This window comes from Eublepharis macularius, chromosome 3 (genome assembly GCF_028583425.1).
Source record: "Eublepharis macularius isolate TG4126 chromosome 3, MPM_Emac_v1.0, whole genome shotgun sequence".
Taxonomy (NCBI): Eukaryota; Metazoa; Chordata; class Lepidosauria; order Squamata; family Eublepharidae; genus Eublepharis; species Eublepharis macularius.
Window position 1 is genome coordinate 152510753 of NC_072792.1, and position 20634 is coordinate 152531386.

The following is a 20634-nucleotide window of genomic DNA, read 5'->3' on the forward strand; positions in this document are numbered from 1 at the left end:
ATGAAGACTAAAATCTCATGAGAATGCTGTTTGCAAAGTAGGATTCTAATTTAGAACAGTAATTTAAGCAAGTTTAAAATATGTTGAAAGTTTTGTTACAAAAGAGAAAGAGGAAGAACAAATACCATACTTTATATCCATGATGTAACCCTTAAGAAAAATATAATTACCATCTGGAGTAGCTTTTGAGGCTTTTAAAAAGCATTTGTTGGGCCCTTCTGATCTATCGAACTCAGGTAACAATTTTCTTTTAATAGGAGGTTCTCCTGAAAAGGAAATGCCAGTGACCATTTTGAGATGAATTTTAACTTCTTGGGATACTGCCTATTGTATTTTAATTAAAACTGATACCATCAACGAAGGGAATGAATTAACATGTTTTCTCTTCATGTAGAAAAGGTCTTTCTTAACAAAACACCAGCTTTACCATACCAATGTTTTGGTTCTATTTAATAACAACAACATTTGATTTATATACCGCCCTTCAGGACAACTTAACACCCACTCAGAGCGGTTTACAAAGTATGTTATTATTATCCCCACAACAATCGCCCTGTGAGGTAGATGGAAACTAAATCTTGGAAAATATTTTACATTCTAAAGGCCAGCTCTTGTCACTATTTCTGCAGCATGAGCAGCCCTATACAATTGCCGCAGAGTGGAAAAATATAAAATACTGCTATTCTTGAAAAATGTGCATGTGAGATATTGCCGTATGATTTTATTCCTTATTGATTCTGAAAATATGTCAACAATTCCCCAAGCACATTTCTCAAGTGAGGTGATATAATTAATTCAGTTTTCCAAACCAAGCTCTGGAACATATTAATAAACAAAAACTTTCTGAATGACTTTTGGCTTTTTTGGAGTTTGGGAGTAAAAAGGATAACTAGACTTTTGAATTGCTATTGAGTCATTTCCAAAACTGTATTCAATGAACACTTTCTTACAGATTTTATTGATGATAGCATGGCCATGTAAAGGGATACTGGACCTAGTAAAGGTTTTCTGTTGATGTGATAAATGTTTCCACTAATCACAGATGAAGTCCTAATCTTGAAAATATTGTGAAATAAAGATGATGGACTGCTGTTAGCATTTTCAAAACAACAGTGAGAGCATTCACATTAAACTTTATTGGGGAAAGAGATACAAAAAATGGGGAAATGGAACTGTGGGGAAGATCTGGAGGGGAAGCACTTAAGCAATGCCACCAGTTCTCCAACCCACCAACCCCAGTAAAATTTAAGGAAATTTCAGATTACGGGGGGGGGGGGGACCCGAAATTTTGGGAAAAACTGAAATATATACAATACCTATTATCCTTTCAAAGCTTAAATATATTTTGCTGCTTTAGTAACATAAAACGTACCATTTATAACTTAGCATATAAAACTCTACTAATTGGTATATTTATTGAACTAAAAAGTACAAATGCCTTTATTCACAAAATAGCGTATGTATAAATACATATATTTGAAACGAATTTTTTTTCAGAGTTCTCCAAAATTTCACAATCTTTCTGCTGGACAAAATTTAAATTCAGACTTTTTCCGTACTATACACAAAACCTTGTTTCATTTCAATCATTCTATAGACAAAATAAATAAATAAATAAAAAGGAGGCTTTTTTTCAGTGCTCCTGGAAGAGTCCTCCAGGTAGGGCATTCCCCCCAGGCATTGACATCTCTACCCCCTTCTCTGGCTGTTTTCTCCCCACAGCTGATTCCAAAATAATAATAATAATAATAATAATAATAATAATAATAATAATAGTAACAACAACATTCAATTTATATACCGTCCTTCAGGACAACTTAATGCCCACTCAGAGCGGTTTACAAAGTGTTATTATTACCCCACAACAATCACCCTGTGAGGTGGGTGGGGCTGAGAGAGCACCTAGAAGCTGTGACTGACCCAAGGTCACCCAGCTGGCTTTGTGGAGGAGTGGGGAATCAAACTCGGCTCTCCAGATTAGAGTCCCGCGCTCTTAACCACTACACCAAACTGACTCACCAAATAACAGCAAGCCCATCTGAAGCAAACACAACATTGTGTGTGTGTGTGTGTGTGCAGAAAATAATCAGTGGACACAGGCGGAGATTTCACTGATCCTCTTCTGCTAGATCTCCTGCTCACCACCCACCCAAATCCCAGTCCTGCATTCCCATTATATTGGCATATAAGGTTTGGACTACAATTTTTCAGAGAACATTAATTCTTCTCTAAGGAAGAATTAGTAAATTAAATTTACTAATAAATTAAACCAAAATCTGTGGCAGAGCTGCCAAGTAAACACACTTAACAAGGTGAGTGTAAGAAAAACGAGTGTTACCTACCAAATTTGTTTTCTTCTTCTATGCGCCTTTTTCCAGTTCTTGTGTTTGATAGCAAATGATTTATTTTCCCAGGAACAAAGATGAATGTTCTTTTATTTTTCTGGACTTCTGAATCAGTGAGCTCATCATCTTCCATGAATGCTTTGGCACTTTCTGAAGCTTCTGTTTCCAAAGCATTTTCTGGAGTTTGGGAGTAAACAGGGTAAGAATCCAGATTTCCTTCAGTAACACTGTCATGTTTTCTTGCATTTTTAGTTTCTATCCTTTTGGGGCAATGCTGGTGTCTTTCCTGAAGTCCTATTTCCTTTGCAGATGGAAAGGTTTTTTCCCATTGTGCTAGCTGCCTGTACTTCTCAGCATGAGATTCAGACAAAGTCTTGTTTTTATTAGGATTGCTTGGAGTTGAATGAAGTGTTTTGCATTTCTCTTGCAATTTAAATTTTGAAGTAGTTTCATCAGCTTTATGTTCTACACAAGGAGCTTCTATAGTTGAAATATGATCCCACTGTAAACTTTGTCCATCCTCAAAGCTGCTGGTATCATCAATTTCTTTGAAGAAATCAGAAACTTTCTGCAGAGCTTTCTCAGAGACATGCACTCGTTTCCCGCTTGCTGTGTTAAAGCCGCAAAAAAGTTGTGAATTTACTTCAGCATTTTGTCCTTGGGATACTAGTGGCTTGCATTTTCCAGGGGTCATATTATTTCCAATAGAAAATACCTCATTGTAACTGTCATTTGACACATGACTTGTGTGAACTGATGGATTATTTTCTTCAAGATCAGAAAAAAGTAGTCTTGCTTTTTTTAATGACTGTTCAGTTAACTGTACAGGTTTACCACTTGCTGTGCTAAAAAATTCAGAGTTACCAGTATCTCTAGAAAACTCTGATTTGATATGATTCAGTTTGCTGGAGGCCCAGCTATCCGAAAGCTTATCAATCATTTGAAAACATGGCGTCTGATTCCTTGGCTGAGGCTCAGCATCCAAGGATAAGCGCCCCTCATACTGTAATGCTTGTTTATCTTCCCAGTTATATTTCTCAGCTACAGGAAATTGGGCTGCAACTGAATTTCCCATAGCTAATTGCTCTGCAGTTCCTAAGGTATCAGTGGAGCTTTCTAAAATGCCACATTTACTAGTTTCAGATTGAAATTTCACATTCTGTTTTGTGGGTTCATAGCAGTCATTGTGAAGCAACTGTCTGGCCTTTTTTAATGCTTCCAGAGAAACTCTAACAGCTTTACCATTTGCTGTACTGAATGCAACTGGCCTAGCTTTTGAAAGCTTTGAGGCCAAGCCTGGTACTTTACAAGATGAATCTTTTTGTAAGCTGTTCATGTCCAATAAGTTTAAATCACATTTCTGGACTGTAGAATCATCATTTTTATATGTTTCTTCAAAGGTGCTAAAATCTTCTGCACTAAAGCACTCTGGTGATGTTTTTTGGGACATACAAATTATATTCTTTGCATGGAAATTTGTGTCATTATTATCAGATAACTTATGTAATGCAGAACACTCCTTTAAAACAGAAGAACTAGTTTTTGAAGAAACTAAATCCCAATTGTCGTTAGCAATCAATACATTATTTGTGTTTCTAGTCAATGGCTGCTGAATGTCTTGTTTTGCATACATACCAGACCCTTCTTCAGTATGCAAACATTGATCTCTATCAGAATCTATAAATACAGTTTTTGAGCTGTCAGTTTTGCTTGATGTATGTGCTAGACTGTTCTCTTCCACCAAGCCTTCATTTATGTCATATTTTTTTCTCCTTTCATAAAGTTCTTTAACAGTTTCAAGATTCTCAGTCTGCTTAATGGTAACATTAGATGACAGTAGATCTAGAGGATCTTCAGAACCACTTTTAGGATCTAGAACTTCATTACTCTTTTCAATTCTATCTTCAAATTCCTTTCTTACTTTGGTAACGTTCTCATTCTTTTTTTCTTTTATTGAATGCTGAATGCCAGGGTTGACAAAAGTACTAAGACCATCTTCTTCTGTTAAAGCGTTTTCTTCTGAAATAATATACCTTGCCTTAGCTAAAGATTTGTCAGTGATTGCAATTTGCTTACCCCTAGCTGTGCGAAAACCCATTGTACTATTTTGTTTTAAGGTTTCATTTTGATTTAAGTCAATACTTTTTTTGACAGAAGTAACAGCCCCTTTCTTGTTTCCAACATCTGTCCTGCCATAGGAAGTTGATGTCATATCATCTAGCTCTTCTCCTACACAGCAGTCAACCATTACATGATGCATTTCATTTTTTCCTGTCTTGGAAACAAGAATGTTCTGACCAGCCATGGTATGTACTAAATAATCACCTTCTGGACTGCATTTCTTTTTCTCCCATTGGTTAGAATTAAGGTTTTCTTTTTCATCTACATTATTCAAAGTGGAGTTCAGTTCAGTTTTAGTAACTTCAGCTAAACATGTTAGGTCAGACAAAGTTTCTTGCAAATCATTACAATGAATCTCTTCAGAGTTTACATAGCAGTGTGAGACTAATACACTGTGATTGTTTTCAACGGCTGACAGTTCATTTCCTGTCATGCGAATAGAATACTTATGAACAATTTTTAGATTAACTTCTGTCGTACCAGAAATATGAACAATATTGTCTTCATTAGAACCTGTTCCACTTGCCTTCATCCCCGTCTTTTCTTTCACAAAGGTAATAGCGTCTCTTGCATTATTTTTCTTCACGTATTCAGCACTTGCTTCTTTGACTATCTGATGCCAATCAGTACCCATTTCTTTTATATTTTCAGGATTATTCCAACAAGTTTTACATTTGTTGGAACAATTATTTTTTAAGTTAGTTTTATGAAGGTTATGCATTTCATCCACTCTCTCTAGATTACTAACTAATTTTCCAGGTTTGTTAAAGATCTCACTATAAATAGCACTCTCTTTCCTCCCAGCTGATCTACACTCCACAGAACCAGACAAGCTACACTGCAGAGGTGTAAACATGTTCAAAACAAAGCTTTCCCTGTTTTGTTTTCTGCTTGACAAATTATCTGATGTAAACTGTTCATTGTTATGCTTCTGCACTGCAAATTCTTTAGCAGTGTCTCTATTCCTAGGAGACTGATAAGTGGCTCTCTGAATTACTGGTTTGCAGCTTTCCTTAAAACCATCTTCCCATGCTTCATGATTTATATCAAGTTTAGTTATTTGATTTTTATCATTGTTTCCAGATATTTTATCAGCATAATTCTGATGACTTTGCTTTCTAAGCTGTGTAAATTCGAACTGACTATCTGCTTCTTCCAGTATATTAGAAAGTTCAGTGACCTCTGCTTCTTGACTTGCTGTTAAATTCTGTTTTCCTTCAGTTTGTTGATTTTTAAGCACATTCTGAAAAGATGCATTCAGGAAAAATTCAGGGAATATGTTTTGGGTATCACATTCAATAAGGCTCACTTGTGAATCAGCAACATGTAAAAATTTGGATATGTTTTTGTTTAATCTATTTATTCTAACTGCAGGAATTTCGGCATTTTCTTGTACATTTTGATTTGGAATACACTGCGTTTGTTCACAGGGAGACTCTTTAAGAAACTGATCTTCTATGTCTTTAAACAGCAATTTGCCTTTTCTGATGTTGTCATCAGACAGAACTATCCGTTTTTTGGATGAAGTTTTGAAGTCAGCAAAACATTGGTTTTCATTATGACCTGTGTGTCCTAACTGCATCTCCTTGTCATAACCTAGCACAGATTGCCTCGGATCTAAACTTTTTTCCAAGACTATGAACTTAGACGGCTCATCTACATTAGGCTTTGATGTTTTCTTTGACAAATGCTCTAGCTCTGTTCTTTGAGTGCTACTTGCCAAAGAATGCTGTATAGCTAATTCCAGAGGTTCTTGCCCATTTCCGTTTTTCAATGCTTGCACTGCCAACACAGATTCCTCAAGACTTTCTTCCTGGAATGAACAACAGTTTGTGTGATGGGCACGCTTTGCACTGTTTTCTTTTTCTGAAGTATTTTTGCTACTACTTGCATTAATCTTATATTCACTTGACTCTGTTCCTTGACTAGCAGCTATAATACTTGAAGGTAGATTTGTGTTGTTTTTCCCGTCTATGTGTAGAAGTGTTGGTAACGGATCCATTCCCATGGTTGATTTTTTATTGAACAGAGTTTCATGAAAAGGGTTAGTCTGAGTGCAGCTTTTTTCAAATCCTACTTTCTGTTTCTCTTCAGCATACTCATTACCACTTGAGGGTTCTTCAGTTGGCCCTGTAAGAAATTGTGGCACATCAGCTACGTTACCAACATTTAACAGTACATCCTAACTTGCTTTCTTGTTCCATGAGAATGGAACACTGGAACCTACCATGGAAGTTCCTTCTACCTGGAACTTGGAGAACATAATTTTGATGAATGAGTTCTTTCAGCAATCATATAGAGACAGGAAGTTGATTACAGATTTTTGTCTCCATCTTACAGGAAGTGCCTCTCAAGTTCTTTCAGGGACTTTCATAGCAATATAAGGTCTGTCAGAAAAATCTATTTATGCCTACTCAGAAAGGTTAAACATGTAGAACCAAGAAAAACAAGAGGCAATAGGCCACAAAAGTAATGTAACAAATTGAAACTTTTATGTAGAAAAAATATGTATAGCAAAGAAAGGTAAGGATAGGTGCCTTGAGATAATCCCAGTTGCCCCTTTTCCACTTAAACAAGGTGGGACAAAATGTCCTCCAAATTCCAGGCAGAAGGAACTTTCACGGCAAGTTACAATGTCTCATTCTCTCCTGGAACCAAAGGACACATACAGAATGAGGGAGATTTTTATAGGATTTGCCAGAATGCTGCATCAGCTGAGGTGATGGTATTCAATTTGTAGTAGCAGGCAAACATAGACACTGCTGCAGAAGCATCCATATCTAAGGCAGCACTGGCTATAGAAATCCTAATGGAGTGAGCAGTGATGTCTTCCAGGGGCATGATATCCATGAACTCATAAACTATGAGAATACATCCTCGCAACCACTTGCTTATTGACACCTTATTTATTTACTTCATTTATACCCTGCCTTTCTTCCCAATGAAGTCCCAGCATGTATCATCATCATCATCATCATCATCATCATCATCATCATCAATAACAACAACAACAACAACAACCCGCCCTTCCCGCAAGCGGGCTCAGGGCGGGTCACAACAGAAGATAAAATATACAAGATAAAATCACAATAAATTAATACAGCTTTCTAATAAAACACCTGCTCACTGTATAAAAACCATATAACATCTGACGGAGGTGGAGGTGCAGCTTAACCATGTGTGGTCGCTCATATTTGTCGGGTAGATGGAACCCCTACAGACATAGAGGAGACCAGGAGAGAGGCTCATTTGTGGAAACCCTGATGGCCTCAATCATTCGCCTGGCGGAACATCTCCGTCTTACAGGCCCACCTGAAGGAGACAAGATCTTGGTGGGCCCGGGTGTCCTCAGACAGAGTTCCACCAGGTTGGGGCCAGGACCAAAAAAGCCCTGGCCCTGGTTGAGGCCAATTGAGCCTCCCTGGGGCCAGCAACCATCAGTAGGTGTTTACCGGCTGATCTAAGCACCCTCCGGGGAGTATATGGGAAGAGACGGTCCCTCAAGTATGCTTACATCATTCTCCTACATCATGTAAAGCCATGATTCAGGAGTATTTGCTGCTCAATCACCATGCAACAAAATAGAGCCAGTTTGGGTTTGGGTGGAGAACAGGTTTGTTGAAACTGGAAACCTGCTGGGAGGTATTGTCAATACTTCCATCAGGTTGGAGAAGCATGGCCTTCTAGACCAGTGAAGGGTGATACAGATCAATTCAGCCCTTTCCCACTTGAGTTTATCACTGCTGGAATTGTGAGTGTGACAGACAGGGGAAGATTCCACCTCCTCTTCTTCCTCTTTCAGCTCAGACCAATCAAATCTGAAAAGCTGAATGAAATGTTGGGGCAGGGGATAGGGAGAGAACCTAAGGAAGTTTAACAGCCAGTGACCAACTGAAAAAAGAAGAAATGCAGTTTGAATGGAGAAAGGACAGAAGATATCCTGAATAGGCAGGAATTTTAATAAAGACTTTAGAGAATTATTTAGACAGGCACAGTTCGGGTGCTGTTCCTTTTAAAAACAGGAAAGACTTAAGCTTGTGTAGTTATTGTTTCTAAATATGAGACTCTTAAAGCTCGTACTTTGTAACCAGTAAGCACAAAGCACTCCCAGCTCTGGGAATCTGTGTGATATACAAGTGGGAAGGCATTAAATGTCATGTTTACCAAGTTAATAAAATTTAGTTTGTTATATCTGACTCTTGTGTTCTCATCAACACACATAACCCACAGCAAACTCTGTAGGATCCAAGGAAAAAGGGGTCCTGATTGGTATCTGCTAGGATCTCTGGTTAAGGATTCCTATGTGTAAAATGATTTTTTTAAAATCCAATTTGTCTCACGCTTGTTGCAGGTCCCCACCCCACCCCAGGTGCGGGGCCATCGTTTGTCTGTGCAGGCAAGAGACGACCATGGAGCAAGCGAGACCATAGTCAGAACCCAGTCCGTAGGTTGTGCACAAGAATCCAAGTTGCAGTCAAGAGTAGTCCAAGGTCCTAGGAGCGAAGCAAAGTCAGATTCAGTGGCAGCCAGGTGGTCATCACTGGGGAGATCCAGGTCGTAGTCCAAGGCAGTCTGAGGTTGCAGGAGCTAGGCTGAGTCAGGATCAGTGGTGGCAAGGTCGAGGGTGAATCGAGTCGTTTCCACAACTGGTCTCTCCCCCTCTCGGTCTTTTAACACCAAGGTGCTCGTTTCAGGTGCCTCTGAGCTGCTAAATGTGCACTTCACCTCCTCTCCATTAGTTCATGCTGGACCCTCTTCCATCTATGCTTCAATGGCTCTAGAGACAGGGGAGATGAGGTGGGTAATGGGGAACTGGTTGATGCATCCTGGGCTGAGACTGACCACTGCTGTCTGCCAGTGGCCCCAAGCTATCTGCTTCATCAGGGCCAGTCGTGCCTGGCTGACCCAGTTGAGAGTGTGGGTGGTGAGGTGATTGACGATTCTCCAGCCTGAGAGACTTGTTTATATTGTAACATAAATATAAATATTTAAAAGTGAAAGGCTTGGATCAGGTGTTGTGACAGTGGGGAGTGGAGGGAAGACATTTAACAGCCTTAGGGGCCACCCCTGGGCATTAAAAATGAGTGAAGAACCGGCAAAGTTGAGCATTCTGAGGATATGCAAACAAGTCTACTCAAGGAGTCCCAGTCGTTTGGAGGACTTTTTGGAAGATGCAAGGGTTCAGTCTCCACTCCCCTTAGTTCTTTGTTTGCTGAGCTAGGCCAATCTGCAATCACATTATATGCCCCATTGATATGTTATGCACTTAGGGACAGGAGGCAGGTTTCTATCAAGGCAAAAGGGATCTTTGACTCCCTCTGCAATCTGTGAGATCAGGTGCCCCCTTTTCTGTTGATGTGGACTGTGGTGGCAGTGTCTATCTGGATGCAAATGTCGTCATTCCTGAACTAATCCTGGAAGCACAGATAACACTGGCAGGCTGGCTGGACTGGTATATGCAAATATGCCTTGGTTAGCTCTATGGATGCCATGAATTCTTGAGACTGAAGTGCTTGAGCAATGGTCTTCAATGTCTCCATCTTGAACCTCCTATACTAGAGAAACTGACTGACAAATTTGAAGTCCAGGATGGCTCTCCAGTCCCCATTCATTTTGGGAATTGTAAAGAAGATTCAGAAAATCTGTCTGGTGGAGGCACTGGTTCTATCGTTTGTATGCACAGCAGATGCAGGATGGCTTCTGTTGACCTGGCTTGTTCATGGGGGGTGGGACTGGAAATGGGTTAAGGGGAGGGAAAGGAACTTGATAGTGCATCCCTTGGTAGTGGTGTGTCATACTTTCAGAGATTAGGAGAAGACTGGACCCAGATTGGGCGAAAAAACTATAGGTAGTCCCCCACTGGGATGACTCTGGTATCAGGATCGGTATGCTTAGACTTGGTTTCCTTACTAGAATTGGAGAATTATCCAGACCATGAGGATCGAGGTTTGGTTCTGAAGGAACTTGTGTTCCTAAATCAGGGGGAATATCTGAAGTCTCCTCTGAATCTGGGAAAGCTAGGACTAGTAGTGGAAGTTCCTGAGATGCATGGCCTTCTTCTTATCTTGGTTTTGACCTGCATGTCATCCAAGTTATCCCCAAACAGTTTGCCCTCTATGAACACAAAGGATGCTGAAGTCTCCTTGGGAGAAGCATCCACTCCTAAAGTTGTAAGTCAAAGGTGCCTAGGGCCACCATAGCTGATGCCATGGCTCTGAAAGAGAATTTCAAGTCTGGCATGAAGGCTGCTACCTTTTCTAGCCTGTTTTAAAAATGTGTTTGCCTAGCACTTTAATTCTCAGAAAAATCTATGAGATGACCTACCCCCTTCAGTGAGTGTAAGTCCTCAGGATGAGCTCCTCTGTTTCTTCTCCCCAGTCTGTAGTCAGAGCCCCTCTTTTATCCCTGCCCTTACTCTAATCCTACCTCTCTATTCCTGCCCCCAAGACCTGGACCAATCCAGAGGCCAGGGGTTGGAGCACCTTCCAGGCTCCCGTGGCCTCAAAGGGAGGCTAGTTGGGAGTTAATGTTTGCCTGGCCCTGCCCAGGTAGCCCAATGTCTGATCCGGTGATGAGGTGGGACACAACCTGGGTGCATCTAGCATAGAGGTATTCCCCGCCTGTGGAGCAGGACTGGCTCTGCTCTGAAAGCCACATGTAGGCCCCACATGTAGACCAGCCTTGTAAGCTGGTCAGAAGCTGGCTTCATGAGGAGCCTGTCCATCCGAGGTGTTTTGAGGTCAGTTTCCAGGAGTGCTGGTGGGTGTGGATGTCAGCTCTTCCAAGGGCATTGTCTGCTAGTTTGTGCAGGGTTCCTGAGACTCTCTCTCCTAAAGTGGCCAGTTTATTGTAATGCATTATAATGCATTTCTTTCTTATGCATTTCTTTCTTTGTAACATGTTCTTTGTCCTGTAGTTTAGGGGTAGGATGCAGGCTTTGGTGGGGAGTCCTTGTGGCTGGGTGTCGTGCCTGCTGGGCAGGGGGGAGCTAAGTCCAGGTGATGCCCAGACAGCAAGGTTCTAGCAATGAGAGAATTCACAGCAGCAGCCTTAATGGTGAAGGTTAGCCCTTTTAAGTTCCATCTTATGGTCCTTAGGACATTTCAGGGAACCTGCCTCGCCCTTGGTTACTTATGCCCCTGCAATAAAACCTGCCACAGGTGTGTTAATTAAAGGTATCTGAATAATCTCATTAGCCTTTCTTATGAAAACAGCCTGACCAGTGGGATGTGGGGTGACTCATTCCTCTTTGATTTCCTCTTCAAAGAAAACTAGAACCACAAGGAACCTTTGTCCAGTGGCTTTGGGAGGATTTTCTCCCAGGGAACTTTAATTTTTTAATTGTGGCTTTGATTAGAAGGTGAGGAGAGGTCCTCCAATTTGAAAAGATGTTTGCTTTGCTTGGGCTGGAGCAATGGCTTCTTTTGCAGACATTTCATTGACTTCTTTTTTTCAGGGTCTTGTTCTGATGCCTTTGATTTCTTCTCTGGGGGACGACAGTTTGACCTATAACAGAATCATGAGTGGGAGAGAGACATATGATACTGAAACTCTATGAGCTGCCTTAGTAAGTCAGGACTCTGTTAAAGGAAACCCAGGGGAAAGGGATGAGTTCCTGGAACATGTCCAATCCTTTGGCTGGACCTTTTTGGCCATGGATTTATCCACTTATTTTTTGAAGCATTGACTGATATCTGAGGGAATTTTCTTCTCATTCTTAGAGTCTTGGGAGGAATGGGTGAGATTAGAGATTGAAATTGCTTGGTGACTCACCCCTATAACTTTAAGTGATGTCCTCCTCTTCTCCATCTCCTTAAGTGGCCTTTTCGAGTAGTGTTGATTTGGCACTAATTTCTGCTCTGGTGCCATTTTCTGAGCTACTAACTAGAAGATAAGCTGCAGGTTCTTGGTGGAACTGGGCCTCTGCAGGATCAGTCAGGCTGGCCATGGAGTGTGATACCTGCCTTCCCCGTCTGGTGAAGTTGTAGCCTCCAAGGCCTCAGCAGCACAGCCTGCACCAGACATCACAGCTGGGTAGGCACTAGGCAAACCATAGCTGGAGGTAGAAGGGAATCCATTCTTCTTTTTTTTTTCTTTGAAATGACAACAAAAGAGGGGGAAAGGAGAAAAGACAAGTAGGCTTGAAGAAAATAAAAGAAATCTGCTATCTGGGGCTCTGATGGCAAAGATCAATATTTTAGTCTGAGCTTTCTCCTTCTATGTGCTCTCTAGCAAGATATGAAGTATAACTGCCAACCCTCAGGCAAATGGATACACACCAATCAGAAGCAAAATAATAATAGACTCTATGTAAAGACTTAATATTCTTTTACTCTTAAAGTGACTAAGTGCATTTGTGCATATCATAAAGTGCCCTTTGTACCCGGGCACAATCCTCTAACCGTCACAAAAATGAATACTCATTAATAAATATCACTATTTAATAAATTACAATCATTAATAAATTAAAATAAATAACATTCTTGCTATACAATAAAAGTTAATGGCCACACCAAATATACAATCCCCCGGCCGCTTGTTCCTTACAGTATTTCAAGCAGGGAAGTATCTTTTTAAATCTCTTTCATAGAAGCCAGGGAAAGAAGCTCTGGGGAAGACATCAAGATTGGTAAGTAGTTATTCCAATTTCTCGCTAAACCTTCAGGCAAAGCCTGGAGATGCCTCATAACTATGAGAGATCTCCAGACTAGTTCCCGTGGAGAAAATGGCTGCTTTGTAGGGTGGACTCTATAGCATTATATGCCACTGAGGTCCCTCCCCTTCCCAAATCTTGCCCCCTCTCCGGGCTCTACCCCAAATGCCCAGGAATTTCCCAAACCAGAGTTGGCAACCATAACAGGAAATGAAACTGGAAGTGAAAGGACTTAGCAGGCACTTTTTGTAAGGAGGAGGAAGAAATATGCTATCAACTTCCTGTCTATATAGGATTACCGGAAATACCCATTCATCAGTATTGTGTCCTCTGGTTCTAGGGGAGAATGTATTTCTGAACATTTTGTTGGTATTAGACAAACTGCAGCTAGCACTTTGTTTTATTACTAAAATGCTTATACTCCTACAAAACCCTACAAAGTATTTTTCTGCATATTTCAAGTTCCTGAGAAATTAAACCATTCTGTGAGCTTCCTCTTTTACAATTTTAAATAAATCTTCTAATGTAGCTTTATGCCATTTAACCAAATTTGTTTCTATTTCCTCTGAAACATCTAAATTACATCTATCTTCTTCTTCTCCCTGTGCTGTTCTTTTTCTTTCCTCTCCTATATATTTCCTTACTTCAGTATACCTCACAATGCCTCTTTCCTACTTTCTGTATATCCTTTTCACCTACCACTTATGAAACATGATGAAAAGAACCTAATTTCAGCAAAACACAATTCACTTTTAATTACAGAATACATTACAGGCTGGCCTCTTCAGTGCAGTAAACACTAATCTTATCAAAGACTTGAAAAACATAGGAAACAGAATTTTAAAATCTGATTTTTATAAATCAATGTATGAAGAAATCTTATAATGTACCTTCATTTCCAATGGCTGTTCCAGAAACCTCAGACTTGAAAGATTTTAATGATGCACCAGATGGCACAAGGTAAGAAGATCCCACAGCCTGTGTAGTTCCTTCTTCCTGATATACTGGAGTGTCCTTTAGTGAATAAACAAATTTTTTGGGTCGCTTTTTAAAACTGGAAAGTGAGCTCATCGTTGTCATACCTGACTCTGTGAGTCTCCTCCTGCCACCATCACTAGCAGCGGGTGTGGGAATACTGTCTCCAGGAGAGACAGAGGAAGCCTTGGAATTTTTTTTCAAGAATTTATTACAGCAATTGCTATGGGGTTTAAAGAATTCCATAAACGTTGTGTTCTCCATTAAGGAGGAAGCACTTTCTGAGTAATTTATAGCAGAAGTCTGCTTCATCTCACAACCTGTCATTAGTGTTGGGCTATTGTTTACCTTTTCTATGGGGAGTGAAGAATGTTCACAACCTGGTGGCTTTTCTGGAGAATTAATGTTCAATAATCTGTGAACATTTATTAGACTGGATGTGTTTAGTATGCATGATTCTAAAGTACTAGTACTAGCACACTCTTTGACAACAGATGTTATGGGGTCTTCAGAATTTTTTTTGACATATACGTTAGAAGGTGCGCTACTATTATACGACAACACTTTTTCCAGCTGTGTTATTTCGATATCAGACAGGTCCAGCTGAGACCATGTAGAGAGTACAGATGATGGCATTTCTTCTTCTACACACATACTATTTCGATCCACAGAGTTTTGTGTTCTGTTACTTGGAATACTCATTGTCTGCAGATTACACCTGAAGGAATTTAAATCTGTTTCGTATTCTTCTATATTAGCATCTTTAGAATCCTCTTTCATTGCATTATTTTCTTGAAGGCCATTATGTTTCACTTTATCAAAGTATTTCTTCTTCTTCTTCCATACTGCTGTTTTCATTTCTCTTTGGAAAGTTTTGCCACTTGCAAGGCATACAGAAAAACCACTCTCAGTATCTTCCATACTATCAGTCTCTTCATGCATCTCTTTGTCTTCTAAAACATCAGGTGACTTTTGGTTTACACTTGACTTATTGGGAAGTATGTCTGCTCCAAAGCTATCTTCTAATAATATTGCAGAATCTGTAAATATTACAAAGTCATCAAAATAAAAATTTATTTTTTTAAACAACTGGTCAATGGGCTGATCATACATTGCAAAAAACTAATCAAGTATTTCATGCATTAATAGATTAGACAGATTATGCTAATTACAGAGACTACTGCAGTGAGAAAATGAATAAACTGATCTTTTTATATTTATAAAGATAAATATTCTATAGTTTTAGATTATTGGCTCTTTTTGGAAATAGAAATAGTTATAGTCAATAGGGCCTTTTTGACTATGTTAATGAAGATTTACAGAAGCAATTTACTTCAAGTAGACAAACTGGCTGAGCAACTGTGACAAAACTGAAATTCTATGAAGTTATTTTTAGCAAGTGACTAATTGAATTGTCATACAATTGTTTGTTAACAGGAATTGCAATAGGTAGAGAAGTGAACAAAAATGGGTTAGAATAGAGAATGAGGCAAATAAAGGGGTTGGAAGATTTGGAGTATTTACAGGAGGAAAGTTTAAATACAGTATGTTAGAACCGGGGCCGAGAAAAACAGCATTAATGATTTGGAGGAAATGGCAACCGAAATGGTTAAAGGGAGTATCTAAACAAGTATTATTAGAGGCATTGGATGAGGAGGAGGAAGATGAGAAATGGTGGAGATTACTTAAACAGAAAGGGTACACTAGATTGCAAGATATACTATGTGGGCAGTCACTTAAACCATTACAAACATTACATGATGAAATAGGAAGGCAATATTGGTTGAAGCTAATAGGTCTACATAATAGACTTAAAAAGATAATCGAAAATAGGACTCTGACGGCAGGGGAACCAATGGAGAAGTTATTAAAGGTAATGATAAACACAAAAAGAGGATTAGCAGGCAAGATATATAGAAGGATGATGTCTGATAAAGATCGGACAAGAACCCTCCTTCAGGGGAAGTGGAGCGTAGAAATTAGTCTAGCGGATAGAAGAGTTGACAGAATTATAAAAGGTATACAGGAGATAAAAGTGCATAAATTCAGAGAGCTGGAATTGAAATTCTACACGAAGTGGTATAGAACCCCGGCTATATTAGCTAATATGTTCTCAAGACTAAGTTCAAACTGCAGAAACGGGAAAGGATGGTACTCCCATATGTGGTGGGAGTGTGCAGAAGTTAAAGCTTTTTGGGAGAAGGTAACAGAGCAACTTTATAAGTTCTTCGCAATAAGACCAAAGATAGACCTAGAATTGATGTTAGGTAGTACTTTAGGTCATAAAGATATCAGAAAAGAAGGACAGGACTTATTTAAAGCAATGGTGCTAGCCGGTAAAGCAGTAATAGCATTTGGTTGGAAAGACAAAACTAAGTGGACGGAACTAAACTGGCAGGATTATTTATTTGAATACATTCAATCAGACATTATAGCCATAATTAATCAGGATGAGTCATGGGAATTAAGAATAGGAAAGATTAAGGAAAAATGGCATTTATATTTAAAATGGGTCATGGAGGGTCAACAACGGGACGTTCGGTGGAAACTCCTAAGCTTGTGCCCCTGGCTAGAAAGGATGAGTAGCTAAAGGGAGGGCGGGAGGGATAAGGGTATGGAAATACAGATGAATAACTTGAATGGGAAATAGTCATCCAAAATACACTAAAACTCTCAACCCTCCCCGGCTATAGGATACAATATCTTCGGCGATGAATTAAGTGAGGAGGAAGAGGAAGGAGAATCAAGGAGGAATAGAAGAAGGAGAGGACTCAGAGACTAACTCCTCTTATCCGGATGTGAAGAAACAAGATAAATAGAAGAATGATTCTTACAAGGGACTTCTGCCGAAGATATAGAAACTGTATATGAACTTATGGGGAGGGGTTGGGCAATGGGTATATATGTACGGGAATAAGGATGTTTCGAAGGAAATGCACAAAAAATATACAATAAAAAAAGAAAAGAAAAAAAAGGAATTGCAATAGGTATATGTAAACTCAAATAGTTAAATCATGTTATACACGAAAAATGTGATTTACTATTCAAGTAATAAAATATAAAAGGCTAAATAAAAATGGTTAAAAAAGGCAGTGCTCACTTTGGTGTCTGCTGTCAGCTTCTGAACGCAAGTCTTCCATTCTTGCTGTGGACAGTACGTTCACACAGGTTTTACCAGGACTTCTCCTATACTTTGATAAAAGACTTTGCATGATCTGAAAACCAAAAAGGAAAAATTAATTTATGCAAACTACGTATGAGCCAAGCACTGATTCTCGCTGACCCTTCCTCTTGTTCATGTGTTTTGTTTTAAATGCTATATACTTGTCTTTAATCTTGTTTTAATGTTTTTGTTTGCTGCCTTGGGGGCCCTTAGGCAGGTGGAAAGGTGGCTTAACAAAGTTTTAAATAAATAAAGAGAAACTGGTAATTATCCTAAGACCTTTCAAGCCAGTGCTTAGATTTGGGCTGTTGTGTGTGTTATGTGCTGTCAAGTCACTCTTATAAATTAATGACCTCCAAAGCTTCCAATCAGCTTTACTCAGGTATTGCCAACTGAAGGCTCATGTTGTGTCTTCCTCTTTTCCCTCTGCCTTCCACTTTTCTTAATATTACTGTTTTTTTCCAGTGAGTCTTCTCATGTAATCAAAGTACAGTAGCATTAGTTTAGTCATTTTAGCTTGTAGGGAGAATTCAGGCTTGACTTGATGGCAGATCATGGTATCCATAAAACTTTTCCAATCCCACATTTAAAATGAATCAGTTTTCTTACTGTCAGCTTTCCTCATTGTCACATCCATATACAGTAATGGGGAATATCACAGTGTGAATTATCTCATCTCCAGCAACACTTAAGGATACTTTCTAGTTCCTTCATGGATGCCCTTCCAAATCTCAATTTCCTTCTGTTTTGACTGCAGTCTCCCTTTTGGTTGATGACTGAGCCAATGAATAGAAACCATTTAACAATTTCAGTTTCTTCACTGTCAACTTTAAAGTTGTGTAATTACACAGTAGTAGTTTTTGTCTTGATGTTCAGCTGTAAACCTGCATTGGCACTTTCCCCCTTAACCTTTATCAGTAGTCATTTCAAGTCTTTACTATTTTCTGCCAGTAAAGTGATAAGTCATCTGCTTATCTCAAACTGATAACAGTCCCTCCAACAATTTTCACTCCACCTTCATCTAAATCTAATCTAGGTTTCCGTATGATATATTCTGCAATTAATTATACAGCTCCAATAGCAAAATTTGTATGAAGTGGAAGACAACAGCTAGAAAACTAGCTGCTGGAGGGGCAGTGCTCCACAGCCTTTTATTTAAGGCTTATGTAAACCTTCTATATTCTGTGTTACAGGTTTACAATGCAGCTTACAAAGATAATATGCATAATACAATCAATAAAAGCAAAATAAACTAATTTCCAAGTTCTAAGAAAATGAATAGTCACAGCGGAAAATTCACAATAACATTAAAACTGTTTTAATCTAATAGCAAAAGCAGGAAAAGCATTAGATACGAAAAACAAAATAAAAACCATCAACCAGTGTAAAAAAAAAAACCTAGGTGAAACTACCCAGCACCAACCTCCTGGGCAAATGAGAACCAGTGTGATATAGTGGTTAGTGTTTGAATGGAATCTAGGAGATCCAAGTTTGAATCCCCACTCTACTATATCATTTTGCTGGGTGTCCTCGGGCCAGTTACTGGGATGGATCCACACTTATTTGGCAACTTCTCCCAATTCTTCTTTTCCACTGCAGACTCCCCTCATTTCATTTCTCAGGGTTCCATATCCTCCATTTCATGGAGATCAGTGAACTACCATGGGGAGTGGGGGGAGGACTGAGGACCAGAAAGGTCCCTCCTTCTGAAAATTTAGTCTTGATCCAACCCGCTCTCAGCCTGACCTACCTCACTGGTGGTCATGAAGACAAACTGGAGAAGGCAGGAATGATGCTGCTTTGGGTCCCCACTGGGGAGAAAAGTGGGGTATAAATACCTAAGCCAATCAATCAAAAATACCCTCTTTTACCTTTTTCTTTCTTTAGAGATACTCACCAAAGCAAGTCTTTCATTATGTTGCTTTGTTCCAGAAGATGCCCTATCTCCTTTAGCTAAAATTCAAAAAGAAGCCATTTATAATTATGTTGCAACTTATATTAGAATTTATTTGTATCTCTTAGTACTCAGTTCCTCTGTACAGAATGAGCGCACGCGCACACACACACACACACGTATGTATGTATGTATGAATAAATCATCTGTCATAAACGTATTGTTATCATTACCTATTACGACTGTTGGGGAAAGTGTAGGGGGTGTAGCTAATGAACTTGACCAAGACATTTCAGGATCCGCTTCTGCTCCCAAGCTTTCAGAAATGCATTTTGGTGTCTGAGCCTAAAATATATCAAAGTAACAGTTTTAAATTTTTTAAAAAAATGTAAAATAATTTTACTCAAATTACTGAAATATTTGAGAAAAAATTACCTGAAAAATTTTGGGTGTACAAAGGAAACTTCCATTTAACACTGCAAAATATCAAGTCAGACAATAAATTTCCCATCCTCCTTAGGGAAAACATATAATACTTTCAATAAAGCATACAATGAAAGACAACACTGCTTACCACATTTACTTCCTAGTGGCGTTCCACATATTTCTCTTAAAACAGCTGGGCTGATATATAAAAATAAAAGAGGAAAACTGTTATTAATGAAATACTGTGAATAGAAACTCTTACTATCACAATATCACAACTGATTATTGGATTCTGTATCAGCCAGAACAGGTTAGTACTATTTTGTCTGCCATGAACTTTGCCTGTATGACAGGTATAGGATGCAGCCTTAGCTGTGATGGTTCAAGGATAGTTTATACTGATGTGTCCAATGCAGAATAAAGCAGATCTGAGTGCCAGAACACTTAAAACAGGCAATTACCATGTACCTTGAAATGAGACAGGTATTCGATGGAGGACTGACTACTGCATTTGGTTGGTCCAATTTTGTCCTTATTGCAGAGTCTTCTGTTACTGATTTGTCTACAATAAAGATACATAATAATTCAACCAAATTTCTGAAATGCCTGCAACCATCCATTTTAAAGTTAAAAAAACAGTTCGGCACTACTTACATGAATCCCTACATTTGCTTTTATATAAATCTATGTTTATTTATTTAATTTATACTTCGCCTTTCTTTCCAATGGGGGAAGCCAATGGGGGCTCACATAATTGTCCCCTGCTTCATTTTATTCTCAGAACCCTATGAAGTAGGTTAGGCTGAGAGTGTGTGAGTGGCCCAAGGTCAACCAGCAGGCTTCCATAGCAGAGTGAGGATTCAAACTTGGGTCTCCCAGAGTCCGACACTCTAACCACTACACAATGCTGTGAGTTAAATAAGTCATGATGTTTAAAAAAGATAACGTTTGTGAAGCACTGTGAATTCTCTAAATATTACGGATGGGAATATTCATTAGCTTATTAAACATTACCAAATTTCACAACCAAATTGAAATTTGAACCAGAGACTTATAG

The 20634-nt window shown here is 39.1% G+C and overlaps 1 protein-coding gene across 1 annotated transcript in view; it reads right to left on the reverse strand.

The window, feature by feature from the left end:
* The window catches only part of BRCA2 (BRCA2 DNA repair associated), a 50757-nt gene that overhangs the window by 19045 nt on the left and 11078 nt on the right, over positions 1-20634 (reverse strand). Inside the window, 9 exon segments of the mRNA XM_054974441.1 lie at positions 171-266; positions 2343-6596; positions 14010-15134; positions 17195-17309; positions 19155-19210; positions 19385-19496; positions 19587-19627; positions 19726-19775; positions 20046-20139. Of these exon segments, the coding sequence (XP_054830416.1) occupies positions 171-266; positions 2343-6596; positions 14010-15134; positions 17195-17309; positions 19155-19210; positions 19385-19496; positions 19587-19627; positions 19726-19775; positions 20046-20139 (5943 nt within the window).